Raw genomic sequence first — 17626 nt, 5'->3', positions numbered from 1 at the left:
AAGCTCGGTAATTACAGTCTGTCACTGTCTGGTAAACACTCTCCAGAAACATGATGATGCTCACTGCTGATTGGCCTAAAACATGCATACAATTCTGTATTATTCCCGTGTCACTTTTCTATTCTATTATAATGGTGTTCCTCTCTCTTATGTTATTGAAACTAGGAAAGAGCTCGGGCTTCTTCAGAAGCTGTACGGCCTCTACGATGCGGTTATGAATAAGATCAGCGGCTATTACGAAATCCTCTGGACCGAAGTGGATATTGAAAAGATCAACACGGAGCTTTCAGAATTCCAAACCAGGTAACCGTCGCGACTCTTGCACAGTGTTACAGCAGCAGCTCCTCTCAGAACTGTAAGAACTCCTGTGTGTTTTGAATTGTACTCAGATGCCGAAAGCTCCCCAAAGGACTGAGAGACTGGCAGGCGTTTTTAGATCTGAAGAAAAGGATCGATGACTTCAGCGAGTCGTGCCCTCTCCTGGAGATGATGGCTCACAGAGCGATGAAGCAGAGACACTGGGAACGCATCGCTGACCTGACGCAGCACAAGTTTCACGTGGATTCGGACACGTTCTGCCTTCAAAACATAATGGAGGCCCCACTGCTGAAACACAAAGAAGACATAGAGGTAATGCTACACTGAGGCTCTGTGTATGTAGACACTGATCAGTCATAACATTATGACCGCCTTTCTAATATTGGCCCCCCTTCTGCTGCCCCATACACAACAACCCGTGATGCTCTGTGTATTCTGACACCTTTCTATCAGAACCAGCATGAACCTCTTCAGCAGTTTCAGCTACAGGAGCTCGTCTGTTGGATCCGACCACACGTGCATCAATGAGCCTTGGCCACCCATGACCCTGTCGCCGGTTTACCACTGTTCCTGACCACTGCAGAACGGGAACACCCCACAAGAGCTGCAGTTTTGGAGATGCTCTGACCCAGTTGTCTAGCCATCACAATTTGGCTTTTGTCAAATTCCCTCAGATCCTCACGCTCGCCCGTTTTTTTTTTTATATCAACTTTCAGGATAAAATTTTCACCTGCTGCCTAATACACCCCCCCCCCCCCCCCCCCACTAACAGGTGCCATAATGAAGAGATAATCAGTGTTATTCTCTTCACCTGTCAGCGATCATAATGTTATGCCTGGTCAGTGTATGTAGATACTGGTGTCTTTTGCTCTTTAGATGACATACATTGTTTTGGGTTCATTTAAGCTATCCCTGTGCTAAAGTCATGCTTAGTCTAACCAGGGTTTGAAAGAGACTTGTGTTATAATGATGACCTTACTTTTCTCCTCACACTAGGACATCTGCATCTCAGCAGTAAAGGAGAAGGATATCGAGGCCAAGCTGGCACAGGTGGTTGATTTATGGTACAGTCAGTTGCTCACATTTATGGCTTTTAAAGGCAGAGGAGAGCTGATGCTTAAAGGAGCTGAGACGGCAGAAATCATCACTGCCATGGAGGACAGTCTGATGGTGCTTGGATCACTTCTAAGCAACAGGTAAGTTTCATCAGGTTCTGTTCATGTCTCACACACTGATGTTCTCATTAGAAATAACAGTCTAGACTAGCACTTTGTAGATTTTTTGGTATTGCTTTGACCATTGCTTTGATGAAGTTTAAATATAGAGACTATTCTCCTTTATACGGATGTATAGGGGTTCAGTAAGCTTAGCAAGCTTAAACAAATAAAACAGTGATGACTTCTGTCTGTTTAAACACTGGAGCATAGTCATAATGCACATAAAACTTTCTTTGTTATGGTAATTTTGGTAGATTGAGGGGTGCAAGTCATAATTCTGATGATTCTACAGATTCATTATAGGGTAAATTAGTTTAGTATTTCATTGAACTTAATTAATCAAACTAAAGTTTATTTAACTGTGTAGTGGGCGCTCTGTGTGGGTGGCACATGGGTAAATAAGATAAGATAAGATTCCTTTATTGATCCCCATGGGGGAAATTCGAGTGTTACAGCAGCTCCAGTACAGTGTAAGTAGAGTAAATACAGTAAATGAAAATAGAGTAGAATAAAATAAAAAATAAGGAAATTATCAAATAAATGATGGTAAATAAAGTATGGTAAATAATGCTCGCTTACTACCACTGGCATCCAGGGTTCAGTGCTATCGGTCAGTTCAGCGTCTACATACAGGCATGATTGGCTATGCCTGAGGTGGGGGGTAGCCAGGACCCTGCAATGGATCGTCGTCCTGTCGGGGGTGTGTTACTGCATTGCGCCTGATATTTCCAGGACCCACCAAGACCCTGACCAGGATAAAGCAATGGTAAAAATGAAATGAAACTGTGTAGTTCAATTTAATTTTGTGTTTGTACGATTTGTGTAAATTCTATTTATTTAAAGTATCCTCCAGGCCACCCAAAGAGGACGGGGGTCCCTGCTGAGTCTGGTTCCTCTCAAGGTTCCTTCCTGTATTTTTAAGGGAGGTTTCCTTGCCACTGTGGCCCTCGGCTTGCTCAATAGGGGTTTTTGATCTGTTGGTCCCGGACTTTGTAAAGTTGCTTTGAGACAATGTTTATTGTAAAAAGCGCTATATAAATAAATGTGACTTTACTTGACTAGTAAAAAACTCTTTTTAAGGAAGGGACACAACCCAACACTCACAGCTGTAATCGATCGAACCGGTTTGTTTCAATCCCAGGCAGTGGTGCTACCAACCTGGCTGGGCAACCAACAGGCACATTAGGTTTCATTGCAGCTGTACGGTTGTGCCCTTCGTTGTCTGGCCGAAGCACCTGCACTAGCGTTGCTCATGATTTGCTTAGCGTGGCAGCACTATATGAGACTCAGCCACTGGCAGGTGAATAGATGTGGCAGCGACTGGTAATCTCTGTTTGATTTCTCTGTACATAGATACAACACTCCTTTTAAGAAAGACATCCAGAACTGGGTTTTTAAGCTCTCCACATCATCAGACATCATCGAGCAGTGGCTGCTTGTTCAGAACCTGTGGGTGTACCTGGAGGCCGTGTTTGTGGGTGGAGACATTGCCAAGCAGCTTCCACAGGTACATCATTAATCTGCAGCCTGTATGTTTACTCACCTGTAATCATGAACTGCTTCATTTACGTATTATTACCTTGTAGGAAGCGAAGCGCTTCCAGAACATCGATAAATTATGGATAAAGATCATGCAGAGAGCCCATGAGATCCCCAGTGTGGTGCAGTGCTGCGTGGGAGATGAGACCATGAGCCAGCTTCTACCTCACCTGCAGGAGCAGCTTGAACTCTGCCAGAAATCTCTCACAGGGTATGAACACAGCCCCACACTGTACAGGGTGTCGATCTATTTCAGGGCAGAAGAAAACCCATATGGACAAGCGAAGAACATACAAAACTTCTCATGGTGGATGTATATCAAGCAACAAGTGGCAGTGGTGTAGCTTGAACCAGCTTATATATTGCCCATTGACCAAAGGCACGGATCAAACCTAGGTCTGCAGAACTCTGGTTTCACCCCTTCTTATTATTCAAATGATTCACATGTTTCAGACACAACCGCTGAAATTCATGATATAAAACTATAATACTGTGCAGCAGCAGTTTAGGGAAGGTCCTTTCTGTTCCAGCATGACTGCGCAAAGAAGCTCCAGTGTCCTGCACAGAGCTCTGACCTCAGCCCCACTCAACAGCTCTGGGATGAACCAGAACATTAACATCGATGCCCAGTCGTACTAATGCTCTTATCACTGAGTGGGCACAAATTCCCATACTTCAGAACAGAGGCTGTTGTTCGAGCTAAAATATCACACAGAGGTCACTAGATAGGGCAAGCCGTAGCCTGGCGCTTAGGGTACTGGACTAGTAACCAGAAGATCGCTGGTTCAAGCCCCACCACTGCCAGGGTGCTGCTGTTGGGCCCTTGAGCGAGGCCCTTAAACCTCAATTGCTCAGACTGTAGACTGTACTGTAAGTCGCTTTGGATGAAGTCGTCTGCTAAATGCTGAAAATGTAAATAGGATGTCTAACACGCTCACGGTCCAAATACTTTTGGCCATATAGCATGCATCTGTGTAGGCATGAACACAGTGTGAGCCATGTCTTTTACATGATAAATCACTAGATCAGTGCTAACTAACTAAACCTGGACATACAATTCAAAGCAAATGTCCTATTTATTTTTTAATTAATTAATTTATTTATTTAATTGAATGTAGAAAATGTCAGCAAATCACTGATTTGATGCTAACAAACAAACAAAAACACTCACATTATTATTTTCCTCACTGTCCACACATCCCTCATCCCAAAACCCTGTATTATTACCGTGCATTAGTGAGGCTTTATCTAAGCACATGTGACAGCAGCTGTCTCAAAACATCTGCATCATCAGGCTTCACCTGTTTCTGTACAGCTACCTGGAAAAGAAACGACTGCAGTTCCCCCGCTTTTTCTTTGTGTCCGATCCTGCTTTACTGGAAATCCTCGGACAAGCCAGTGACTCTCACACCATCCAGGTACGAGCGGCGCACCAGTATAAACGCTCTCCACGTCAGTCCAGCTTCATAACCATCTTTGCACTCGTGATTGCAGGCTCATCTCCTGGGAGTGTTCGACAACGTCAGTGAGGTGGAGTTTCATGTCAAGGACTACGACAAGATTTTGGCGGTGATCTCTCAGGAGGGCGAGAAAGTACCCGTACGTATCAGCTGGAGCTCAGAAGTGTGCGGTTGTATTTATTTCCACACACACAGGGGAACAGAGTACAGATGAGAAGTAGGGGTGGGTGATGTTTCCAAAATCCTTCATCTTATCACGTCAAATAGAGATCAGTCGTAGTTAGTGATCAGCCAGGATTATAAAGGGCAACGGTAGGTGAGGCTGGGACAGTGGGAGCCTAGTGGGTGGAGTTTTAAGCTGTCAACTGAAAGCTTGAGAGTTCGAATCCCGGCTCTGCCATGCAGCCACTGTTGGGCCCTTGAGCAAGGCCCTTAACCCTCTCAGCTCTAGGGGCGCTGTACGATGGCTGACCCCAGCTTTGACCCAAGCTTCCGAAACAAGCCGTGATATGCGAAGAAAGAATTTAGTCGTTCTGTACGTGTGTATATGTATATATGACAAATAAAGGCATTCTATTCTATTTTATTGTTGTGTTAAAAACACTATATAGACAAAAGTATTGGGACGCCCCTTCTAATCTTTTAATTAATGTGTTTTAGGCACAACAATCTATAACATGTGTAATAAATCAATTATACAAGAAGTCATGAATTCAACTTTGCAGCAACAGTTTAGGGACTTCTCTTTCCTGTTCCTGTTCCAGCATGACTGTCCCCCTACATGAAGAAAAGCTCAATTTAATGAAACTTCACATGCTGCCATCATCTGTACTACTGAATGGACACAAATTCCCATAGACATACCACAAAGTCTAACCCTAGAAGCTTCTTAGTAAAGCGACTGTTCTACCTGAAAAAGTCACTTTATTTTAGACAGTGTATTGTCTAAGCAATTAGGGGTTAGGGCCTTGCTCAACAGTGCCAACCTGGCGGTGGTAGGGCTTAAACCAGTGACCATTTGGTAACTGGTCCAGTACCTTAACCACTAGGCTACAGCTGCCCTTAGTGAGGCGTTTTGCAAGCTCATGGTCAGGTGTCCACATACTTTTGGCCATACAGTGTAGATCCAGTTGCCTCTTACCTTATTTGATGTTATGTTATGACATTTTTTAATGAACGATCTGAAGTAAAGACTCTCGCAACCTGTGAGTTAATGAAATAAATTGATGATAGAGATAAACAGTGCACCTCTAGTGGTGTGGTATTTTATATATACATTATATATACATCCTACTCACTAAGAGGAAGAACCAGTAATAAAGTTTTTATTTCTGTGTTGATTATGATAATTGATTTGGATGGAGCTGCTCTGATGTGCTGTGTGTGTTTACCAGCTGGACAAACCAGTAATGGCGCGCGGTCCTGTGGAACTCTGGTTGGGAGAGTTACTGGTGCAACAGCAAGCCTCACTGCACTCAGTCATAAAAGCAGCTCAGCTGCAGATTAATGAGCCCGACTTCCAGCTCCTCACCTTCCTTAACCAGGTCCAAGCTCAGGTACGCAACAGCTCAGAGCGTGCGTATCATAACAATGCGTATAACATATAGCACAGCCTTAAAAATACATGCACCGGTGATGTTCCTCTCCTTCAGGTGGGCCTGCTGGGCATTCAGATGCTCTGGACTCGAGACTCAGAGGAGGCACTGCAGAATGCCAAGAAGGACAAGAGGGTCATGTCTGTGACAAACCAGAAGTTTCTGGATCTGCTGAACACGCTGATAGCACAGACGACTCACGACTTGTCCAAGTTCGAGCGTGTTAAGTTTGAGACGCTGGTTACAATCCACGTCCATCAGAGAGACATTTTTAATGATTTGGTAAGAATATGACTTCTGTAATCACGTGATTCCTTTTATGGCATGTTTATCAGCATCTTTATCCTGGTCAGGGTCGCTGTGGGCTCGCTTTCACCGGAACCCACCCATCTCAGGACTTCAGCTATCCCCACACTCCTTAGACATAGCTAATTATATCTGTGTAGACGCCTCGCACCGCTGAGGTTCGAATCTGGATCTCAGCATGAGTGTGATAGACCTCTGCACCACCCGAGCACCCAGTCCTTTCATTTTATCTTTATATCTTTATATTCTGGCTTATAAAAAGAGAGTTATTAAATTAACATCATTGTTTATCATCATTTTTTATATTTTTGTTGTACAGTCTTGGGCAAAAAAGGTAAAAATGGAGTCAGAAGATGTTTTGAAAACATTTAATCATCTAGACATGTTACTTTGAGTTTTATATCAAGCATTGAAATCCGTTCATGAATTTTTCTGTGTATAAGAAGATTTTCCACCCAACCGAGCAGTGCGGAACAAACGGTGGCTCAGATCTTCCTTCTGGATCATTTTCTGACCGGCCAGTTGTTGTTAGGACCATTATAAGGAATTTTGGGTTGTGTGCACACACCACACACACACACACGTAGTTTACGATGAAATAAATCTCTTTCCTCTCTGTGATGTTATCTGTTCAAAAAAGCATCACACTTTTTTACCCACCCATTTTATATTCCATACAAACATGAATGTTTACTTTGTCTAGCGTCAGTAAATCCTTACCAGCGTGTTATTATTTTATATACTAATAAATACAAGGTTAAAGCGCAGTTGTAGTCTGTATCAGGAATAGAATTAACCGTAGCCCTGTGCTTGTTAGGTGAAAATGAACATCAGGTCCCTCGGTGACTTTGAATGGCTGAAGCAGAGCAGATTTTATTTCCGGGAGGATCAGGATCACGTCGCAGTGTCGATCACGGACGTCGACTTCATCTATCAGAACGAGTTTTTAGGCTGCACGGACAGGCTGGTCATCACTCCTCTTACAGACAGGTGCTTCTACTCGTCCTTTAGGAGGTCCTCGTGTACATTCAATAGAAATAACAATAATGTTTTTCTCCCAGGTGTTACATTACCTTAGCTCAGGCGTTAGGTATGAGTATGGGCGGAGCTCCTGCTGGTCCGGCTGGGACGGGCAAAACCGAAACCACCAAAGACATGGGCCGCTGCCTGGGGAAGTACGTCGTGGTCTTTAACTGCTCCGACCAGATGGACTTCAGAGGACTGGGCAGGATTTATAAAGGTGATTTTATTTAGTCAGTCAACACGGCGCTACACTATAGGTCAACAAGTATATGGACACCTGACCCTGAGCGTATTGGTTACCCGTTCCAAACTCATTAGATTTAATATGGACTTGCCTTTCTATACGATTTTGGTAGTGTGCATGTGGAAATTTGTGTCCATGTAGGTAAATGTTGGGTGAAAAGACCTGGCTTACAATCAACATTCCAGTTTTTGCTCACTTGTGTTCAGTGAGATTGAGCTCAGGGTGTTCTACATCGGGGGAGCCAAAAAAATGGGTTGCAGAGAAAAGATTAACAGAAATTAACTTGTACAAGAACGCCCCCTTGTGAAGGCTTTACGTTACATCTCGTAGACCACAGTGGGACCAGATTGCTACCATTTTTATTAATGAAGTATTATTTGTTTTGTGTTTTGTTTTAATGCATTGTTTGTGTGGCCTGGCTTGCTGTAAAAATCATGACATAGAGAACATGTGAGACGTTTAAAAAAAAGTTTGAAAAACTCTGATTTACATGATACTTGAATTCTTCCACACCAGAGACTTTAACCTTTGTGCATAGTTCACAGAAGAATAGTCATACTGGAACAGGAAGGGACCTTCCCCAGAATGTTGTCTAAATGTTTATAGCATAACATTATAGCATATAGCATTTTTACCACTCTTAGTATTGTGTATAGAGAAACATGTAAACGTAATGATTAGGAGGGGTGTCCACACTTTTTGACCATATAGTGTGTAACAGCAGAATAAGTCTGTATTAAAGAGACGTATCTGAGTGTGCCATCAGTCCAGATTTTATTCAGAATGGTACTGAGGATAAAACGATCACGTATATCCACTCTAATAAAGGACTTTCTGTTAGGTCTGGCTCAGTCTGGGTCCTGGGGATGCTTCGATGAGTTTAACAGGATCGACCTGCCCGTGCTGTCGGTCGCTGCACAGCAGATCCACATCGTCCTGAGCGCTCGCAAAGAGCGCAAAGCTCAGTTCCTCTTCACCGACGGAGACTGTGTGGATCTGAACCCCGAATTCGGACTCTTTATTACCATGGTAACGTATTTACAGATGTTCAAATATACACGTGTGGTCCATATTTTAGCACCTTTGATTGTTTGGTATAAAAAGCCAATCATTAGATAAAAATGGACATGGAGTAAGTGAACGTTGTGTCATCAATATCTTGCCCAAATACATTCAACACAACATTGACATTTCAGTCATGTAAGAACAGTAATATAAGAAACACAGTGAATGACACGGGCAGGATTAAAGGCGTCCTTTACTTTAAACTAATGTGTCTTGTTATAGAACCCGGGCTACGCCGGTCGCCAGGAACTGCCCGAAAATCTAAAGGTGCAGTTCAGGACCGTTTCTATGATGGTTCCTGACAGACAGGTGAGGTTTTTATACACTGGTACTGGTACGTGAACTCATTTCCCTTCTGTAGAAGCTCAGCTAAGCGAAACCCTCTGTGTTTCAGATCATCATGAGAGTCAAACTGGCCAGCTGTGGTTTCATCGAGAACGTTATACTGGCTCAGAAGTTCTTTGTGCTTTATAAACTGTGTGAGGAGCAGCTCACGAAGCAGGTACATGTCAGCAAACACACACCAAATGGCCAAAAGTATGGAAACACCCATCCTAATTATTAAAGGTGGATGGAACGCGCAGCCTTCCTGACTCAGCAGTGTACTGAGCATGTGCAGTTCATCCAGTTTCATTATTGATCAGTGGTGTATCTGTGAGATCAAATTCAGATGTTGAATGCTTGCTTGTAGTTAAATCAAACATATTTTCATACAGTTTGTATTATAATTAATAACAAAATGGGCGCTCAGGTGGTGCAGGGGTAAATTCCGCGGGCGTAGCGTACTACCGCTGGGATCCAGGGTTTAAATCGGCGCTGCTGTTGGACGTCTACATACAGACATGATTGACCATGTCTCAAAGCTAAAGGTGGCCGAGGGTTCGTTTCTGACCAGGGTGTGTTTCTGCATTGCGCCCAGTGACTCCTAAAAAAGTGGACCCACCGTGACCCTGACCTGGATAAAGGATAAAGTGGTAAATAATAAAAAAGAAACAATAATGATAAAAGTGATTAAAGCATTCGTGGTAAATTGCGCTGAGCCACTAACACTGAGATCCTTGGTGCTATCGGCCGGTCGGGCATCCAGATACAGATATAATTGGCTATGCCTTGGGGGATTTGGAATTGGGGGCTGAACAGCCTAGCCATTGAGAGGTGCACTCGTCAGGGTGCATTCACTGCCGGTCCCAAGCCAAGATAAAATAAAAAAAGGCATCCAGTGTAAAGACTGTACACACACCAGATCTGCTGTGGTGACCACGAATATGGAGCAGCCAGAAGATCAAATAAATCTGGTCAGTTAGAGTTGATCAGTGAACAGTTACAGAATATAAATAAGGATTTTTTTTTTTCATACTGGATTGTATATAATTCTGTTCACTTGTTGTTAAGAATGTAAATCAGAATATTCATGTATAAACTCTTCTCTCTCTGTAGGTTCACTATGATTTTGGGTTGAGGAACATTCTGTCGGTTTTGAGGACTCTGGGAGCTGAGAAACGGGCTCGACCCTCAGACTCTGAGTCCAGCATCGTGATGAGGGTTCTGCGTGACATGAACCTCTCCAAACTGGTGAGAACCGTAACCATTGCAGTATCAGTACTAAATGACGCCACGGAAAGGACCCACGTTGTGCTCCTGGTTTTGGGGATCTTCATGCACCCTGCTTGTGCTGCTACAGGTGGATGAAGACGAGCCTCTGTTTCTCAGTCTGATCAGTGACCTGTTTCCTGGGATTCAGCTGGATAACAGCACCTACGCTGAGCTGCAGGCTGCAGTCGCCACACAAGTGCAACAAGCAGGAATCGTTAATCACCCGCCGTGGAACCTCAAGCTCATACAGGTAAACTCACCTGAACATGTGTGTCTGTGTGTGTATGTGTGTGTGTATGTATGTGTGTATGTGTGTGTGTATGTATGTGTGTATGTACAGTATATATATATATATATATATACTGTATATGTGTGTATGTGTGTGTATGTGTGTGTGTATGTGTGTGTGTATGTATGTGTGTATGTACAGTATATATATATATATATATATACTGTATATGTGTGTATGTGTGTGTATGTGTGTGTGTATGTATGTGTGTATGTGTGTGTGTATGTACAGTATATATATATATATATATATACTGTATATGTGTGTCTGTGTGTGTATGTGTGTGTGTATGTATGTGTGTATGTGTGTGTGTATGTATGTGTGTATGTACAGTATATATATATATATATATATACTGTATATGTGTGTCTGTGTGTGTATGTGTGTGTGTATGTATGTGTGTGTGTATGTATGTGTGTATGTACAGTATATATATATATATATATATACTGTATATGTGTGTGTGTGTATATGTGTGTGAGGATGTATGTGTGTATGTATGTGTGTATGTACAGTATATAAATATATATATATATATACTGTATATGTGTGTATGTGTGTGTATGTGTGTGTGTATGTATGTGTGTATGTGTGTGTGTATGTATGTGTGTATGTACAGTATATATATATATATATACTGTATATGTGTGTATGTGTGTGTGTATGTATGTGTGTATGTGTGTGTGTATGTACAGTATATATATATATATATATATATATATATACTGTATATGTGTGTCTGTGTGTGTATGTGTGTGTGTATGTATGTGTGTGTGTATGTATGTGTGTATGTACAGTATATATATATATATATATATATATATATACTGTATATGTGTGTGTGTGTATATGTGTGTGAGGATGTATGTGTGTATGTGTGTGTGTATGTATGTGTGTATGTACAGTATATATATATATATATATATATATATATATATATATATATACTGTATATGTGTGTCTGTGTGTGTATGTGTGTGTGTATGTATGTGTGTGTGTATGTATGTGTGTATGTACAGTATATATATATATATATATATATATATATATATACTGTATATGTGTGTCTGTGTGTGTATGTGTGTGTGTATGTATGTGTGTGTGTATGTATGTGTGTATGTACAGTATATATATATATATATATATATATATATACTGTATATGTGTGTGTGTGTATATGTGTGTGAGGATGTATGTGTGTATGTGTGTGAGGATGTATGTGTGTATGTGTGTGTGTATGTACAGTATATATATATATATATATATATATATATACTGTATATGTGTGTCTGTGTGTGTATGTGTGTGTGTATGTATGTGTGTGTGTATGTATGTGTGTATGTGTGTGTGTATGTATGTGTGTATGTACAGTATATATATATATATATATATATATATATACTGTATATGTGTGTCTGTGTGTGTATGTGTGTGTGTATGTATGTGTGTGTGTATGTATGTGTGTATGTACAGTATATATATATATATATATATACTGTATATGTGTGTGTGTGTATATGTGTGTGAGGATGTATGTGTGTATGTGTGTGAGGATGTATGTGTGTGTGTATGTATGTGTGTATGTACAGTATATATATATATATATATATACTGTATATGTGTGTGTGTGTATATGTGTGTGAGGATGTATGTGAGGATGTATGTGTGTATGTGTGTGTGTGTATATGTGTGTGAGGATGTATGTGTGTATGTATGTGTGTGTGTATGTGTGTATGTACAGTATATATATATATATATATATATTAGGGCTGTCGAAGTTAACGCGATAATAACGCATTAACGCGACCTCAATTTAACGCGATTAAAAAAATTAGTGCCATTAACGCAAATTCTAGTTCATGTTGAGACTTGACTGGTAGAACAAACGTTTTAATGTCGGACTTGCCACCGTTGTTCATTTGCGGTTTGTTAACATAATGTAACCGATCGTGGTAGTGATGCACTTGCATAATAAAGAAATAAATACACGCTATATTCACAAGTTGTCGGGAGCAGAACACTTTATTACACTTAATTAACTTCTTCTTCTGTACCGAATACCGGAAAGCTGAGTCGAGCACGTTAGTTCATGAACTATGGAAGCCCCAAAGGGTCAAAACACACTCACTTCGTGTAGAAACGTCCATCAAACCATCGTCACGATACAACCACAGACAAGTCTGATACAATAACTACGCCTTATCCCACCTAAAGCACCGCTGATCTACAATGTTTGCTGATGGAGAAATTCTAACCTACAATCTGACATTTACTGCCTAGTATGTGAGTGAATAAAACTCCCTTACAGTTTTCTCTTGTCCCAGCAGTTTTTAACATCAGTACATTTAGCATAAAATGTGTTCACCATTTTAATTGTAACATTTCACTTAAAAATCCTTGTTTTCTATAACATTTACACAGATTTTTTTTTAATGCGATTAATCGCGATTAACTATATGAAATTCTGAGATTAATCGCGATTAAAAATTTTAATCGTTTGACAGCCCTAATATATATATATACTGTATATGTGTGTGTGTGTATATGTGTGTGTGTATGTATGTGTGTATGTATGTGTGTGTGTATGTGTGTATGTACAGTATATATATATATATATATACTGTATATGTGTGTGTGTGTGTGTATATGTGTGTGAGGATGTATGTGTGTATGTACAGTATATATATATATATATATATACTGTATATGTGTGTGTGTGTATATGTGTGTGAGGATGCCAGGGCCTTGTTTACCCCCAGACATTGCCAGTAAAGTCTGTGTGCACCACTAGGGATTTGAACCCTGGATCCTGGCATAGTGGCCACCCAAGCGCCCATAAATAAATATACCGCCTCTATATGCATTAACTACTAATAACAAGCATCTAACTCACCCCACAGTCAGTTCCATTACATCAGTGAAACCAGAACCGATGATCATGACTACACTATAATCACCTGTTTACGTTTTGTAAATGTTTCCGGCAGTTATACGAGGCGTCGCGGGTGCGTCACGGCCTGATGACCCTCGGCCCGAGCGGAGCCGGAAAGACGACCGCCATTAACATCCTCATGCGCGCCATGACAGAGTGCGGCGCTGCTCACAGAGAGATGAGGATGAACCCCAAAGCCATCACCGCGCCCCAGATGTTCGGCCGTCTGGACGCCGCTACCAACGACTGGACCGACGGGATCTTCTCCACCCTGTGGAGGAAAACTCTCAGAACTAAAAAGGGTGAGCATGAGCTGGGTTTTAAAAACTCTTCCAAAGTTATCAGCCATTTGAAGGGCAGAGTGAACCATTGTTCTGGTCTGAAGTGAGAAAAATTAACAACTTCAGGCTTTAAAACCCCCAGGATTCTTTGCTGTATTTGAAGTAGCAGCATAAACCAGTACAAACACATAACTGCAGCTCATGTATTAAACATGACATTAATATTATTCAATTATTATCTTTAGGCTTTGTAAATGTTTTCACTCCCTCAGAATGAGCACTGCACACTGCACATCATGTATTTATTCTTTATTCAGGAGAAAACATCTGGATTGTGCTGGATGGGCCAGTAGACGCCATCTGGATCGAGAACCTGAACTCGGTGCTGGACGACAACAAAACTCTGACCCTGGCGAACGGTGACCGGATCCCTATGTCCCCGAGCTGTAAGCTGGTGTTTGAGGTGCACAACATGGACAATGCTTCTCCCGCTACCGTCTCCAGAGTGGGCATGGTGTTCATGAGCTCCTCCGCTCTCAGCTGGAGACCCATTCTGCAGGTTCTCATTTATAACTGCTAACTCTCACTTACTGCTTAGTCCTGATCAGGGTCAAGGGGGATTCAGATCCACCCAGGAAAAAAGCTAGATGCAAAGAAGAAATACCACATTGACAGACAGACTCAAACCTAGAGGGAATTTAGATCTGCTAATCCACCCACTGGCAAGTATTAAGAAGTAGGAAGAAAATAAGGATTCTGTGGGAAAGTGGATCTTATGATCTTAAGTTCTAATGGGCTGAAGGGATTCCTCATTACAGGCAGCTGTAGCCTAGCGTTTAGGTACTGGACCAGTAATCAGAAGGTTGCTGGTTCAAGCCCCACCACTGCCAGGTTGCCAGGGCCCTTAACCCTCATTTGCTTAGATTGTATACTGTCACAGTACTGTAAGTCGCTTTGGATAAAAGTGTCTGTGAAATACTGAAAATGTAAATGTACTGCTGCAATAGCGGCCTCTGCTGGCTGGTCGAGACACCGCATGACACAGATGGTGAATAGCGGAGAGCAGTGCGTGACTCTCAGTACGCCATACTGATCCCTGCCCACCTAATGCAGGTGAAAAGAAGTGGCTGCTACACATGTGTCGGAGGGGGCATGTGTTAGGTACTGTGCTCCTCAGTCAGGGTCGAGATTTACAGCAGTAGAGCAGATATTTATATGAGATATTTATACTACAGAGATACCATCAGCCAGAACCAAATTCCTTGTGTTTATCCGATAAATCTGATTCTGATTCTGAGATATAACTGGGGAATTGGATGTGATTAGATTTGGAGAAAAAGGGAAAGATGCAACCATGCTGCTGTAGAAATAAAGTCTCAAATAAAATAAAACATGATGTGTCGTTTTCCCTTGGTGGTTACAGTGCAGTCAAACTAAATAAAAATATAAATGTACAATATTTATTCTTCCGTAACAGGATTCCTTAACAGGTCTCACTCTCATCATCTGCTTAGTAAAATAAGGAATAATAATAATGAAGCTTTTTGTGACCAGTTATAAGTCTGGTTAATAACAATTCAAGCTGCAGTATATCAAAGTGTGTGTGTGTGTGTGTGTGTGTGTGTGTCAGGGCTGGACCAACAAGCGCAGTGCTCAGGAAGCTGACAGCCTGATGAGCCTGTATGATAAGATATTTGAAGATGCTTATATATTCATGAAACAAAACCTCAAGCCAAAAATGCAGCTCTTGGAGTGCAACTACGTTATGCAGGTAAACTACAGTCATGCAGTATGAAAGAGTGTGGTCAGTACTTCAGTACTTCATTATCAGCATCCAGATCAGTTTTAAATCTTTATTAATGATCATTACACTTGAATAATTACTCGGTTACTATTACGTTACTTTACTGCGCTGATACCCGTACTGGTGCTCACCACCTGACGTGTGTGTCCAGTCGGTAAACCTGCTGGAGGGTCTGATTCCTCCTAAAGATGCTGGAGGCACGTTGAGCAGCGAGCACCTGGAGCGCCTCTTCGTGTTCTGCATGATGTGGAGTCTGGGAGCTCTGCTGGAACTGGATGACCGGGACAAGATGGAGCTGTTCGTTCGCTCTCATGAAAGCAAGCTTGACCTGCCACCGACAGAGCCTGGCCAGACCATGTTCGAGTACATGGTCAATCAGAACGGCAAGTTTACCACATCGACTTAATAAAGCTGGAGGCAACAGGTATTCCTGGTGTTTTTGGGACTGTGGGGTATTTTGGTGATTGGAATCGTGTCTCTGCTTCCGGAAGCAGATCAGGGAACAAACGACTGCGTCCAGCCTAATAAAAAATGAGCCCTCACTATTAGGGATGTAACGATGCACCACGAGACAGTTAAAAATCCATTCACATGTGTAACGATTCAAATCGGTTTACATGTACAGTATAATGAATCGATATTGACTTTAAGCAGCAGAGGGCGCTGGTGCTATTCACCTCGCCTGGTTGAAGTCACTACAGGGTTGCCAGGTTCAGAATGTATTTATGTGAGGATACTTTCTTTATTTGTATCATTTATGTATTTATTTAATGTGGGGTTTGTTTTAAAATTTCATTTCAGCTTTTTTACACAAAAAGGGAAACGTGCAGCATTGTTTTGCATAGTTTGCACCTACCTCAGAAATAAAAGGACTTTCATTATTTAGATAAATAAAAGATAAGCACAAATGCAGTATTTTTTATTTTTTTTTAAAGAGAATAATAAAAGGAAAATTTGTCTTCAATTTAATTTTGTTTAAAACAATCTGGAAAAATTCGTATCGTGAATCGCATCGTGGGTAGTGTATCGTTACATCCCTACTCATTATTGCTGATTATTTGCAGCCTATAAAGTGGATTTTTTTTATTTCAGGTGACTGGGATCACTGGAGTAAATACGTCGTGCAGTACGTCTACCCCACAGACTCGGCACCAGACTACACGTCCATTCTCGTTCCCAACGTGGACAACACCAGAACGAGCTTCCTGATTGAGGCCATCGCAAAACAGCGCAAGGTCGTCACATATCTAACTGCTGGAACACACGTGGACTGTGTGTCTCTGACCCTTGATTAGAAATTTTGTGTGTGTGTGTGTTGTGCTTAGGCTGTTCTCCTCACCGGTGAACAGGGGACTGCCAAGACGGTCATGATTAAGGCCTACACGAAGAAATACAACCCTGAGATGGATCTGTTCAAATCCATGAACTTCTCCTCCGCCACGGAGCCGATCATGTTCCAGGTGAAGGAAAGGAAGGAGATGCAGTAAAACTCACCATTACCGATGACTGATTCTGATTAACGCCGTTCTGATTACAGCGGGCAGTAGAGAGTTACATAGAGAAGCGGCTGGGCAGCACATACGGACCCCCCGGCAGACGGAGACTGACCGTTTTTATTGATGACATCAACATGCCTGTCGTCAATGAATGGGGAGATCAGGTCGGAAAATTAAACATCGATACAAATATACACCGATCAGCCATAACATTAAAACCACCTCACTGTCCATTTTATCAGCTCCACTGACCACATAGAAGCACTTTGTTTTTAACCTGCTTTCACCCTGTTTTACAATGGTCAGGACCCCCACAGAGCAGCTATTATTTAGGTGGTGGATCATTCTCAGCACTGCAGTGACACTGACATGGTGGTGGTGTGTTAGTGTGTGTTGTGCTGGTATGAGTGGATCAGACACAGCAGCACTGCTGGAGTTTTTAAACACCGTGTCCACTCACTGTC

The 17626-nt window shown here is 41.9% G+C and overlaps 1 protein-coding gene across 1 annotated transcript in view; it reads left to right on the top strand.

Annotated features, from left to right (window-relative positions):
- The first annotated feature begins 82 nt into the window (after positions 1-82).
- The window catches only part of LOC134307910 (dynein axonemal heavy chain 8-like), a 22522-nt gene continuing 4978 nt past the window's right edge, over positions 83-17626 (top strand). Inside the window, exons 1-23 of the mRNA XM_062990605.1 lie at positions 83-303; positions 390-630; positions 1315-1514; positions 2889-3042; positions 3122-3285; positions 4390-4492; positions 4569-4673; positions 5929-6090; positions 6187-6411; positions 7253-7425; positions 7497-7675; positions 8544-8731; positions 8990-9076; positions 9162-9269; positions 10205-10339; positions 10449-10610; positions 13637-13883; positions 14180-14421; positions 15493-15633; positions 15818-16049; positions 16759-16901; positions 16992-17126; positions 17204-17326. Coding sequence (XP_062846675.1) covers positions 83-303; positions 390-630; positions 1315-1514; positions 2889-3042; positions 3122-3285; positions 4390-4492; positions 4569-4673; positions 5929-6090; positions 6187-6411; positions 7253-7425; positions 7497-7675; positions 8544-8731; positions 8990-9076; positions 9162-9269; positions 10205-10339; positions 10449-10610; positions 13637-13883; positions 14180-14421; positions 15493-15633; positions 15818-16049; positions 16759-16901; positions 16992-17126; positions 17204-17326 — 3870 coding nt within the window. The remainder of the gene's footprint in view (positions 304-389; positions 631-1314; positions 1515-2888; positions 3043-3121; positions 3286-4389; positions 4493-4568; positions 4674-5928; positions 6091-6186; positions 6412-7252; positions 7426-7496; positions 7676-8543; positions 8732-8989; positions 9077-9161; positions 9270-10204; positions 10340-10448; positions 10611-13636; positions 13884-14179; positions 14422-15492; positions 15634-15817; positions 16050-16758; positions 16902-16991; positions 17127-17203; positions 17327-17626) is intronic.

The sequence above is a fragment of the Trichomycterus rosablanca genome, unplaced genomic scaffold, assembly GCF_030014385.1.
Source record: "Trichomycterus rosablanca isolate fTriRos1 unplaced genomic scaffold, fTriRos1.hap1 scaffold_380, whole genome shotgun sequence".
NCBI classification, from domain to species: domain Eukaryota; kingdom Metazoa; phylum Chordata; class Actinopteri; order Siluriformes; family Trichomycteridae; genus Trichomycterus; species Trichomycterus rosablanca.
Note: the sequence above shows the minus strand (reverse complement) of the source record. Positions and strands in the feature narration are given on the sequence as shown.